The sequence below is a fragment of the Dipodomys spectabilis genome, unplaced genomic scaffold (genome assembly GCF_019054845.1).
Source record: "Dipodomys spectabilis isolate Male_0828 unplaced genomic scaffold, ASM1905484v1 ptg000178l, whole genome shotgun sequence".
Taxonomy (NCBI): Eukaryota; Metazoa; Chordata; class Mammalia; order Rodentia; family Heteromyidae; genus Dipodomys; species Dipodomys spectabilis.
Window position 1 is genome coordinate 3,645,119 of NW_024870855.1, and position 13,379 is coordinate 3,658,497.

General features: G+C 42.1%; 1 protein-coding gene across 1 annotated transcript in view; it reads right to left on the reverse strand.

The window, feature by feature from the left end:
• The window catches only part of Hecw1 (HECT, C2 and WW domain containing E3 ubiquitin protein ligase 1), a 173,418-nt gene extending 160,656 nt beyond the window's left edge, over window positions 1-12,762 (reverse strand). Inside the window, exon 1 of the mRNA XM_042694973.1 lies at window positions 12,444-12,762. Within this exon, the coding sequence (XP_042550907.1) occupies window positions 12,444-12,732 (289 nt within the window). The 5' untranslated portion in view covers window positions 12,733-12,762. The remainder of the gene's footprint in view (window positions 1-12,443) is intronic.
• Window positions 12,763-13,379: the final 617 nt, after the last annotated feature.

Genomic DNA, 13,379 nt, shown 5'->3' on the forward strand with positions numbered 1-13,379 from the left:
TTAGCTATGGTAAATAATGCTGCAATAAACATTGTTGTGCTGGTAGCTTTAGTGTGGTCTTGTTTGTAAACATTAGGGTAAATGCCCAAAAGTGGGATTGCTGGGTCATAGGGGAGTTCTATGTGAAGTCTTTTGAGGAACCTCCATACTGCTTTCCAAAGTGGTTGAACAAGTTTACATTCCCACCAACAATGAAGTAAGGTTCCTTTCTGTCCACATCCCCTCCAGCATCTGTTGTTGTTAGAGTTCTTGATTTTTGCAGTTCTAACTGGAGTGAGGTGATATCTCAATGTTGTTTAGATTTGCATTTCTTTTATGGCTAGGGATGTTGAACATTTCTTCATGTGTCTATTGGCCATCCTTCTTTCTTCTTCAGAGAAGTTTCTCTTTAAGTCTTTCGCCCACATATTTATTGGGCAGTTGTTTCTTTGAGGATTTGTTGTTGGGGGGTTTAATTTTTTGAGTTCCAAGTATATTTTAGATATGAGACCCTTGTCCGTTGTATGGCTAGTAAAGATCTTCTCCCAATCCGTGGGCTTTCTATTGATCTTGCTAGCTACGTCATTTGCCCTGCAAAAGCTCTGCAACTTTATGCAATCCCATTTGTCCAAACTTTCTTTGATTTGTTGTGTTTCCAGGTCTCTATTCAAAAAATTTCGGCCTGAGCCAAGGAGACCTAGGGTTTCTCCTATTCTACCCTGTAATGTTTTCAGAGTGTCTGCTTTGACTTCAAGGTCTTTGATCCATTTGGAGTTGATTCTGGGGCAGGGTGATATATAAGGATCTAGCTTTAGTTTTCTACATGTAGTTAACCAATTTTGCCAGCACCATTTACTGAAGAGGCTGTCTTTCTTCCATTCTATTGTTTTAGCTCCCTTATCGAAGATTAGATGGCTATAGGTCTGTAGGTTCATTTCTGGGTTTTCAATTCTATTCCATTGGTCCTGAGGTCTGTTCTTATGCCAATACCAAGCTGTTTTGATTACTATGGCTTTATAGTAGAGTTTGAAATTTGGTATTGATATTCCTCCAGCAGTGTTCTTTCCGTTGAGGAGCGTTTTTGCTATTCGGGGTCTTTTATTGTTCCATATGAATTTTTGGATTGCCTCTTCTATTTCCTTGAAGAATGAGGTTGGAATTTTGATAGGTATTGCGTTGAATTTGTAGATAGCCTTGGGAAGTATTGCCATTTTCACAATGTTAATCTTTCCAATCCAGGAGCATGGGAGGCTTTGCCATTTTTTTAGTTCTGTGTTGATTTCCTTTTTCAAGATTTTAAAGTTTTCATCATAGAGGTCCTTCACTTCTTTAGTTAAGTTAGTTCCTAGGTATTTTATTTTTTGTGGGACTATTACAAATGGAGTTGCTTTCCTAATTTCAGCCACACTTTTCTCATTGTTGGCATACAGAAAAGCCATTGGTTTTTGGGGGTTAATTTTATAACCTGCTACTTTGCCAAAGTTTTGAATCAGCTTGAGTAATTTGGGAGTGGAGTCTATGGGATTCTTTAAATACAAGACCATGTCATCTGCAAAGAGGGAGAGTTTTATTTCTTCTTTCCCTATTTGGATCCCCTTTATGTCTGCATCTTGTCTTATTGCTGTAGCTAGGCATTCTAATACTAGATTGAAGAGAAGTGGAGAGAGTGGGCATCCTTGTCTTGTTCCTGAGTTAAGAGGAAATGGCTTTAGTTTTTCACCATTGAGTATAATGCTGGCTGTAGGTTTGTCATATACAGCCTTTATTGTATTGAGGAATGTTCCATGATTCCTAATTTTTCCAAAACCTTCATCATGAAGGGGTGTTGGATCTTGTCGAATGCTTTTTCTGCATCTATTGAGATAACCATGTGGTTCTTATACTTGCTCCTGTTGATGTGATGAATAATATTAATTGATTTGCGTATATTGAACCAGCTTTGCATCCCTGAAATGAATCCTGTTTGATCGTGGTGTATGATTTTTTTGGATGAATTGTTGAAGTCGATTGGCCAAAATTTTGTTGAGAAGTTTTGCATCAATATTCATCAAAGAAATGGGTCTATAGTTCTCTTTCTTTGATGAGTCCCTGCCTGGTTTTGGGATGAGGGTTATGATGGCTTCATAGAATGTGTTCGGTAGTGAGCTTTCTCTTTCAATTTCATTGAAGAGTTGGAGGAGTATTGGTGTGAGCTCTGCTTTGAAGGCCTTGTAAAATTCCGCTGTAAAACCATCTGGTCCTGGACTTTTCTTAGCTGGGAGGTCTCTTATTGCTGTTTCTATTTCAATGCTTGATATGGGCCTGTTAAGATAGTTTAACTCATCTTGGTTTAGTTTTGGCATGTCAATATTTGCTAGGAAGAGGTCCATTTCTGTCAAGTTCTCAAACTTATTAGCATAAAGTTTTGAGAAATATTCCTTATAATGTTCTGAATCTTGGTTGTTTCCGTGGTGATGTTTCCATTCTCATCTCTGAGTTTATTAATTTGGGTGTGTTCTCTTCTTTTTCTGATAAGATTTGCTAAGGGTCTGTCAATTTTGTTAATTTTTTCGAAGAACCAACTCTTTGTTTTGTTGATTCTTTCTATAGTTTTTTGGATTCTAATTCATTTAATTCTGATTTAATTTTGATTATTTCTTTCCGTCTACTGGATTGGGGTTTATCTTGCTGCTCTTTTTCAAGGAGGTTTAGATGTGTCATTAAATTGTTAGTTTCAGATCTCTCCAATTTGTTGATGTAGGAGCTCAGAGCTATAAACTTGCCTCTGAGTACTGCCTTTGCTGTGTCCCAGAGGAGCTGGTTATTTGTGTGTTCATTTTCGTTGAATAGCATGAACATTTTAATTTCCTTTCTAATCTCTTCCATGACCCACTCATGATTCAGCAGAGTGTCCATGTGATGCCGGACTTTCTTTGGTGGCTTTTGGTGTTGAGTTCTAATTTTATTCCCTTGTGGTCAGAGAGGATGCGAAGTATAACTTCAATGTTTCTGAATTTAGACAAGTTTGCTTTGTGGCCTAAAATGTGGTCTATTTTAGAAAACGTTCCATGTGCTGCTGAGAAAAACGTGTATTCTGATGCTGCTGGGTGAAATGTACGGTAGATGTCTGTTAAGTCTAGTTGATCTATGCAGCTGTTTAGATCTGCGATTTCTCTGTTGAGTTTTTGCCAAGTTGATCTATCTAGTGGGGAGAGTGGTGTGTTAAAATCCCCAACAATTAATGTCTTTGGATCTATATGGGATTTGAGGGAAAGTAGTGTTTCTTTGATAAATTTGGGTGCTCCATTGTTTGGCAAATAGATATTTAGAATTGTAATATCCTCCTGAAGGAGAGATCCTTTAATTAGTATGTAGCGACCTTCTTTATCTCTTCTCAAGAATTTTAATTTGAAGTCTATTTTATCTGATATTAGGATTGCAACTCCCACCTGTTTATGGGGGCTGTTTGCTTGGTAGATTTTGTTCCAGCCTTTAACATTGAAAATGTGTTTGTTTTTATGGGCAAGATGTGACTCCTGCAGGCAGCAGATAGAAGGGTCTTGTTTTTTAATCCAACTAGACAGTCTATGTCGCTTAATTGGAGAGTTCAGTCCGTTAACGTTAAGAGATAGGACTGAGAGGTATTTGGGAGTTCCTGCCATGTTTTCCACCTTCTTGGGGGCTGCAAAAACTGGGTTCTTCCTATGGTTCTTGGATTCTCAGTTTGGGTGCAGTTTCTTGGCCTTTGTTGCGGTCTTGTTGGTTTTCTATGTGTAGGACATCTTTAAGAATCTTTTGTAGGGCTGGTTTGGTGGAGATGTATTGTTTCAATTTTTCTTTGCTATGGAAGGTTTTTATTTGGCCTTCAGTTATGAAGGAGAGTTTAGCTGGGTACAGTATTCTTGGTTGATAGTTGTTTGTTTTTAGGGCATGGCATACATCATTCCAGGCTCTTCTTGCTTTGATTGTCTCTGCTGAGAAATCTGAGGTGATTCTAATTGGTTTTCCTTTATAGGTGATTACCCTTTTCTCCTTGACAGCTTTAAGGATCTTTTCCTTGGTCTGAGTTGATCCTGTGTGGATTATAATGTGACGGTGGGATGTCCTATTCTGGTCTGGTCTATTTGGGGTTCTAAAAGCTTCTTGTATCTGAATAGGCCTATCTTTTTGTATGTTTGGGAAGTTCTCTGCTAGGATCCTGTTAAACAAATTTCCTAGACCATTAACTTCTGTTTCTAGGTGCTCCTCTACACCCATTATCCTTAGATTAGGCCTTCTGATGGTGTCTTCCAGGTGTTGGATAGATCTATCATATTTCTTGGACTTGTCTTGGATGGTTGTATGTTCTTTCTCTATAATATCTAGGCTGTCTTCAATCCCTGAGATTCGATCTTCTGCATGGTCTAACCTGCTGTCAAGACTCTCTACTTTGTTTTTTATCTCTTTTCCTTCTAATTGGTCAGCTTTGACAGCTTCAAGTTCTTTGTTGAAGCTCTGTTTTAGGTCTTGTATGAATTTCTTTACTTCCTTAATTTGGTGTTCAGTGTTTGTCCTCAAATTGCTTAGTTGATTGGTTATGGTTTCCTTGGACTCCCATTCCTTCTGTTGGGTTCCATTCAGCATTCCCTTTGTGGTCTCCCTGACTTCCTTCAGCTCTTTGTTAATGGATTCCATGAATGCCTTTAGTGATTTTTGTGTATTCTCTACCTGGTCTCTCAATTCCTGTATTACTCTTTGATTAGCTTCCTCCCGTTTGTGGGATTCCTGTAGTTCTCTTTCCTCCTGTTCGTGGGATTCCCGCAGTTCTCTTTGAGTGTTCTCAGCCTGCTCACGCCATTCCTCCCTTTCTCTTTGAGTATTCTCAAGTTGTTCACGCAAATCCTGTATCAGTTTTTGAGTAGCTTCCTCACGCTTATGATATTCCTGTATAAGCTTTTGGGATGCCTCCTCTCTCTCCCTTTCATGCTCATACAGAGTCCTTTGTAAGTTGTCAAACTTCTCATTTATCATGTTTGCCAGCAGTGTTTGTAGAGCTATTTGGGAACTCTCCTCTGGATTATTCATTATCTGTTCTGACCCCTGATTATCAAGATTGGGAATTGAGATATCCGGATTTGCCATTTTTCTTGTGTTTTTCCGGCTTACTCTGCCCATTTGAGATGAAAATAGCACCAGTTTTGTGCTAGAACACTATCTTAAGGCAATCATCAACCAAAGTTTGCATTTGTACAGTCAATAGTCTACAGATACAATCTAGTTCAACAGATACATCTATTCAACATCAAACAACTATATGTTAATGGGCTTCGAACCGCAGAGAAGAATTTGGAAAACCAGAAATTATTAGGGTTAGGGAGAGATGTGGGTAAAAAATAGGAATAGATTGGTGTGGGGAGAGTTAACTATGTCCTAATCCCTATGCAGGAAATAGGTTGGGTAGGATACAAGTAGAGAGAGAGAGAAAAAGAAGAAAGGGAAAGGGAAATGAAAAGAGACCAGAAAAAAATAGAAACGTAAAAATTAATATTATTATGGAGATTAAAAGACCATCTATTTAGAGAGGCATGTGAGTATATTAAGAGAAGGGAAGGGACATAGAGGAGAAGTGAAAAACTTAAAAAAATGCTTAAAATATTATCTAGGTATAAAGAGGTAGTACTGCTATTAAGGAATTTAAGTCTCAGAGGTTTTGAATTGAGTAATAAATTTGTGGATTAAGTGTGTACACAATGGGGGATAGGGTCTACTAGTTAACTACGGGTTTATCTGAGGATGTGCAGGACAAGAGTTAAGTCACATAAAGAAGATCAAAAGAGAGGAAAAGGCTAAAAGGATAAGAAAGGGAGAAAAAAAGATCAGAAGTTCAGTAGAGCTAGACAAAAAACAAAAAGATAGTTAAGAAAGAAAGAAAAAGAGAAAGAAGACAAGAAAAGAAAGGAAAACGCACATTCACGTATTCCTAAAATAAAAATTATAAGAGGAAAAAAAAGTTACTGGAAAACAATTATTTTTTCAAAAAAGGCAAAAATTAAAGACTAATAAAATTTTTAGAAAAGGAAAAAAAATTTTTATATATATAAGGTACCAAAAAAAAGAAAAAAAAAAAAAGAAAAAGAAAGGAAGAAGAATAAGAAGAAAAAAAAGTTCTTTGATTTTTTTTTTTTTTTGATTTTTTTTGGGAGGGGTGGGAAGAATCCTGTATCTCCCTTTTGTCTGTAACCAGCCTCTTGTTGGAGTTTCTGGTCAGCTTGAGGTCCTGTGGCTTGATTGGTTTCTTAAGTCAGTTTGTTCGAACAGGCAGAAAAATGTTCTGCTTTACCCAAGATTTTGAGATCCCCCTCCCAGATTAGTTTAATGGGATGGTGATCTGCTTTGAGAATCACAAAAGAGGGGGATGCAGTAGTGAGGCTAGGTTCTGGGTAGAGTTGAGGCCTTTCAACAATCAGTAGCTTTTCCCTGGGGCTATTTTGTGAAAAAACTCACAGAGCCCAGCCTGGAGCCATTCTCAGGGTTTCCGTTTTTTCAATTGATTGTTGAGGCTGCTAGAGGGAGGGGCAGCCTCTGGCTCTGGTTACCCAGTGAGGAAAGCCACTCCAATGGCTGGTGCCTGAGCTGGGTGACTTTTCCCTGGATGGAGCTGAGTCTGGCAGGTCACTTCGCCGTTAAGTTCTTGTGACCTGCTAAATGACTCGTTTTATTCCAAGGCCTGAGTTGGAGCTGGCAGCTCCTCCGAGCTTTGTAGGTATCCAAGATGGAGATCACCAGTGCTGGGGCGGGGAGGGGTGGCCTTCCCTCCTCTGCTCCCTGAGAAGGAGTGAGGACGTCGGGCTTCTACTCACGCCGAGTCTTGGATCCTGGGTCGTCTCTGGTCTGCAAAGTGCAGGATGAAGTTGTCCGCTCCTTGTCGGTTCTTGCTGGTGTTGAGTAGAATCCGCTCGCCCGCTGCGTCTGGCTTCTTTGTCCCAGACTCTGTGTGAGCGCTCAGGTATAGCCGCGGCTGCGGTCTCCGCTGCGACCCTGCCGCCGCCACCGCCACGGCTGCTGGCAAGCGCTCAGATGTGTCTTCTTGCCTTGGCTTTCCCTCTCTTGTCTAACTCTCTGTCCTGTGATGGCACACTTGGTGTAATTCTCTGGCTTAGGACTATTCACTGGAACTCTAAAACTGCTTTCTATGCGAGAGCTTGTTCAGATTCCAGCTTCTCCTCCGCCATCTTCCCGGAACCTCAGAATCAGAGCATTTCATCCTATAATTCTGGTTACAACATCACCCCTCAGTATGACACTGTAACTGGCTCTCAACAAGGCTGCTCCTTTGCCTTGCTCTGAAAGGCCATGCCAGTACCTGATGAGTATGAGGTGTGAGGTCAGTGGCTATAATCCAGGGAGAGGAGCAGGCTGTTCTGACAGTGGTTTCTCCTGCTATAAAGATGTCTCTGCATCAACACCCACATCACTGCCCAAGCTGCCCATGATTCTGGCAAAATGCTTGCTGGCACTAGGTCCCAGCTCTCGACAAAGCCTGGTCTCTCAAGCCTCCACATTTCACATCCACTTTCTTAGTCTGGCTAAATGAAGAGAGCAAATTCGCATTCAGAATGTGACTAAACAGGTGTGTGGGCCCTACACTTCTAGTGGGCTGGATCATGCCCTAGAGGAAGAGATGGGAGAGAAGAGAACAGTGGGCCAAACCATGACCCCTGCCACTGGAGCAATGGCAGCTCCCCAGACCCCACCTGGAGTTTATTTGCTCTGTGTTCTGTGTCAAGGCAAAGCTCTCTCTCTCTCTTTCTTTCTCTCTCTCTCTCATTCTCTGTCTCTGTCTCTCTGTCTCTCTCTCTGTCTTTCTCTCTCTCTCTCTGTCTCTGTCTCTGTCTCATTGTGAGCAACACTGGTAGGAAGGTTACCTCTGCCATTACTGCAGGGTCTTAGGCAGTTTATTTAATGTCTCTGTCTCTGAATTTCTGCCAATAATGTTGGTATATATTCTAACTTTTTCTTGTGATAATGAAATTGACTACTTGGACTAGTAGTTCTAAGATAGTATCAAATTCTAGTAAGAAGCTATTTCTGTTTAGAGTCTGGGCTTAAAAGTGGGGCTTCATATTTTAAAACTCATGACAATTAATGAGCAAAACCTTTAATAATAACTTGAAACATTAGCTTATGCCAGCACTATTTAAAATCTAGCCATTATGCAATTTATAGAGAACATAAAGAGATGCATTCAATCCCTCTAAACAGGATTATATTCTCTGGATAATATTCATTTCTTCTGCTATGTAAAACCCTACCTCCTGCTCCACAATTTGTAACAGAGTAACAATTCTTGCAAGTTGCTAAAATTATCACAGAACTACACTAAGTTGGGATGTGATTTCAGTATGTGTTCGACTTAATGCAATACCACACACAAACACACACACACACACACACACACACACACACACACACACACACACACACACAGAGCATTGAACACTTACAGAAGTTCCAACAAGTCAATTTGATACAGACTACAGCTTCTAATTTCACATGAGTAGAACAACCTAGCAAGTACAGAGAGATAATGTATATCCTAAGCCCCCAGTTTATGGACATAATTCAAGAACGCAATATCAGAAACTGTTGAATTTTAATTTTTCTCCATGTTATCTTCTCTTGAGGAAGTTTGCATGTATGATTATGTCTGGTTTTATTAGATTATTATTATTTTGTTATATTATTATTTTACTGGAGAATTTTGTTTTGTCTGTTGTGGGGCTTTAACTCTGGGCTTGGGCACTATACCCGTGCTCTTCAGCTCAAGGCAAGCGCTCTACCACTTTAGCTACATCACCACTTCCAGTTTTCTAGTGATTTATTGGAGATAAGAATCTCATGGACTTTCCTGCTCAGGCTGGCTTTGAACCATGATCCTCGGATCTCAGCCTCCTGAGTAGCTAGGATTACAGGCATGAGCCACTGGCACCCAGCTTACTGGAGAGATTTTAGCATGGTGTTAAGATGGGATCGTATAATAATGAATGTGATTTATTAAACCTGTATATTAATAAAAAACATTTGTACAAATTATGAGAATATTATGCCTACTTTATTCAATTATATTTGCATGATTTTAATTGCGCATTTACTTCACATCTAGAAACTACTTCCAATAAAGTAGAAGGAACGTATACTTTTAAAAACTTATAACAGAGCTGGGCATTGGTGGCTTACACCTGTAATCTTAGGTACTCAGGAGACCGAGATCTGAGGATCACAGTTCAAAGACAGCCCAGGCAGGAAAGTCCATGAGACTCTTCTCTCCAATAAACAATCAGAAAACTGGACATGTTGCTGTGGCTCAAATGGTAAAGTGCTGGCCTTGAGCCCAAAGAGGCTCAAGGACAGTGCCCAGGCCCTGAGTTCAAGCCCTATAACCAGGAAAAAAAAGCAAACTTGTAACATTAAAACGAAATCAAAGATACTAGGTTTAAAAAAATACTAGGATATAAAATGAAGAGGTAATAATATTGGGATAGATAGTCCCTTATTATTTTTATAATTAGAGATATCAATTGTATCCATCAAATTGTGTGTCCTTAGTCTGTTTCCTTAGCCTGAATAAGGCATGAGCATTGCTGAATCTTAACCCTGGATACAAAACTGAAAGTTAAGCAGGTACTACTGAATATTTACAAAACTACTGAAAATACTGATTCTTAATAAATATGCCTTGGTAGTTTTTTTTTTATCAAATGATAATCTTCTTCCACATTATTAAAAATCACTCTCCAAATGCCTCTTAGTTTGGATAGAAGTCTTTGTTTACCGTGTACAACTAAAACAAGCATAGACCTAAGGGTCAAGGCTAAGCTGAACATTAGAAATCTTTGTCACAATGCATCTGGAGAATAAAGCTCCTTGAAAAAACTGAATACCAGTGGCTCACATCTGTAATCCTAGATACATGAGGGGCTGAGATCAGTAGAATCAGTTCCAGATTAACCCAGGTAGAAAAAAAATCTATGAGACTCTCTCTCAGTGGCAGAAGCTGGGCATGGGGGCACCTGCTTGTCACCCTAGCTAAGGTAGAAAGCCTAAAATAGGCAGATCACAGTCCAGGCTCTCACCTGGGCTGGAAACAGGACCCTGTTTCCAATATAATCAGTAGAAACAAGGACTAGAGGCATGAATCAAGGGTAAAGCACCTGCCCAGCAAATATGAGACCCTGAATTCAACCACCTAGTACCACCAAAGGATAGATAGGAGAAGAGAATGGAAATAAGAAGAGAATGGAAATAAGAAAAGAGAGAATGAAAAACAAGAGAAATGAGAGAAAAGAAAGAAAGAAAAGAAGAAAGGAAGGAAAGAGTAAGGAAAGAAAGAAGGAAAGGAAGGAAGGAAGAAGGGAAGGAAGAAGAAAAAAAGAAAACTACGTCAACCCAAATGAAGTCATATAGTGATTGCCAGGAGAAAATGCACATTATCTCATCGATTCCTTTCATGGATCTTGAATTACTCTACAAATGAAGGCAACAAAATGTCACTTTGTAGTGACCATGATGCTAATGCTGTTATCCCATTACTGGTCCGTATGGTCCTGGTGAGGACAGCACTGGTAACTTGGTGGCAGTGTCTTGAGTAAACCCACACTTCACTCTCTACATTCGGATATCCTCATTCTCTTCTGGCAGAAGGAAGTCATTGTTGCTGGGAGAGCTTCAGAGCTCACTCAATGCTGAATACCATTTGCGGACATGTCAATGGCTCACTGCTGTGGAATGGAGCTGACCCAGAACCCAGCACATTTCATGGGCAGTATGAGCTCTGTTGCCAGAGGAAGCTGCGGTATGACCATGGAAGCCATGAGACTGGCTTCTCTTCATTTGGCAATGACAGATTAGATGGAATCACTGTTCCTACATTTCTAGGTCTAAACCTACCGCTCTAGCTTGGGCACAGTGCTGTGCCTCTTCAACAGAAGGTACTAAGGACTCTATCAAGGATGAACTTTTGAGACTCACAGATCATTTGGATTGGGAAATGATTTCATGCCATTGAAAGTGCTGGCATTAAGGAATTTCGCAGTTATCTATGTGTAGCTACTAAGGGAATCACAAACTGTCAGATTGAGATTCCCACACATAGAGTTGTGGTTGCATTTGGCTCAGTCAAAATGTCACGTTCACACCAGATCTGGTTCATTCACAGGCCTTCCATCCTCAAGATCACTGACAACTCTTTCCTCTTCACACCACCTTCTTCTCTTGTCCTCTGTGCTGTGTGTTTCCACTTGTCCGACCCCCTTACCACCTCCTCTGTCATCTTTATAAAGGGTACTCTGCCCCTCCTCCCCCCTTTCACAGACAGGGATGTTCTAATATTCCCATTCATGGATGAACTTTCATACACCCAGGGTCCAACACCTCCAATCTATACTCCTGGCCTGCAACTTTGGTTGAGCTTCAGACCTAGCCACTTCTTCAGGGAGCATAAAAGTCCCTCAGCTGTCCTGCACACTCTGTAAGTTCTGCACTGAGTGCACTTCTTCCTCCCCAAGCATGTTCTTCCAGCGCTCCCTCCCTTGAAGAAAGGACCTCCTCACCCACCAGCTGTGTGAAGGTGCCCCAGGATACCTTAAAGATGGGTATGTTTGTGTGTGTGAATGCTCCAGCTTCCTCAGGCCATATCCTCCTATCATTGCCTCAGGAATAGCAGAGATTACAAGCCTTTGCCACCAGTAGGGCCTTCTTCATTTTAAGTGAGGTAAGCCAAGCGAAAGGAGACAAAAGGCGGAAGTGGCACTGTGGCTCAAGTGGTAGAACACTAGCCTTGAGCATAAAGAGGCTCAGGGACAGCACCCATGCCCTGACTTCAAGCCCCAACACTGGCAAAACAAAGAGAGAGAGAGAGAGAGAGAGAGAGAGAGAGAGAGAGAGAAAGAGACAAAAGGTGCATGTTTTCTCACATTTGAGGAAGCTAGATCTAAAATACACCAAGGTATGATCAATTATACACAACTCTAGGCATTCACACACAGTGAGATCAAAGGAGGAAAATCTTCAGGGAGGAACACAAAGGCACAATGCCTATGTGCATCTGATCATACGAAATAATATTTATCGACATGAGCTCCAGGAAATGGAAACAAGAGGTTTTTTTTTTTTCTTTGTTGCTGGTTTTCTTTTTTCTGTTTTGTTAGTTTATGTCTTTGGAAGGGAGGGGGAACAGAAATGGAGGGACAAAGCGTGGACAGATGCAGCAGTCACTAGATACTATGTTGAAAATGAACTATGCAACTTGTGGAGAAGAGCGAGGGAAGAGGTGACACTGTACTCTTTACCTGACTTAGGTGACTGTGGCCTCTCGGTCCGTCACCTTTATAATAACAATGTGAAGCTCCTTAATAATAAAAGCAATGAAAATGTAGGTAGCTTATGTGTGGAGGATCGGGCTGGACACCAAGCCCCAGGCCCGAGGCCGGGCTAGGAGGGCCACTCACCGATGAGGTACATGCCGATCCAGTCCCCCGCGTCCACCTCCTCCTTGATGTCCCAGTGGATCACCAGGTCCTGCGAGTGCCCGATGGAGTAGTAGGAGCTGCTGACCATGAGCGTGGAGCGGCTGTCGGAGGTGACCAGGTCGGTGTCGCTGGTGGAGCGGGGCAGGGCCAGGCCCTCGTGCGGGCCGCTGCGGAGGTCCACGTTGTGGAACTGGTCCGGGTTGTAGCTGTAGCGGAGCGGCTCCTTGCACCGGCGCCGGCTCTGCGAGTTGCGGGATGGAGACGCCATGGCGGCCAGGCCTAGAAACCTGTTCTGGTACAGATTCTGTGGGGACAGAGAGGTGGGTCAGGGTGAGGGCGAGCCAGCTCCGTGAGTGGGGTGGGGGGGGGGGGACGGTGAGCTGGCCTCCTGGAAGACGAGGAGCTGCCCACAGCATCGTCCTGGGGACGCAGGCCTTAGCTGGGGGCCACACAGGGACGAGCTGGGGGGGGGGGGCAGGAACGAGCCCCCGGGACGCCTGGGGTCTCTGCCTCACTCACCCACACCCTCTAGCCTTCCCTCCCTCCCTCCCTCCCTCCCTCCCTCCCTCCATTCCTTCCTTCCTTCCTTCCTTCCTTCCTTCCTTCCTTCCTTCCCTCCCTCCTTCCTTCCCTCCCTCCTTTTCTCTTTCTTTCTCTTTCTCTCCTTCTTTCTTTCTCTTATTTCTCTCTCTTCCTCTCCCCCTCCCTCTCCCTATTCCCCTCCCACTCTGTCTCTCCTCTCTCTCTCTCGTTTGTTCTGGTCTCAGGTCTTGAACTCAGGGCCTGGGCACTATTCTTGAGCTTTTCTTTACTCAAGGCTAGCGCTCTACCACTTTGAGCCATGGCACCATTTCCCACTTTTTTGGTAATTGGAGATAAGAGTCTCACAGACTTTCCTGCCTGGACTAGCTTTGA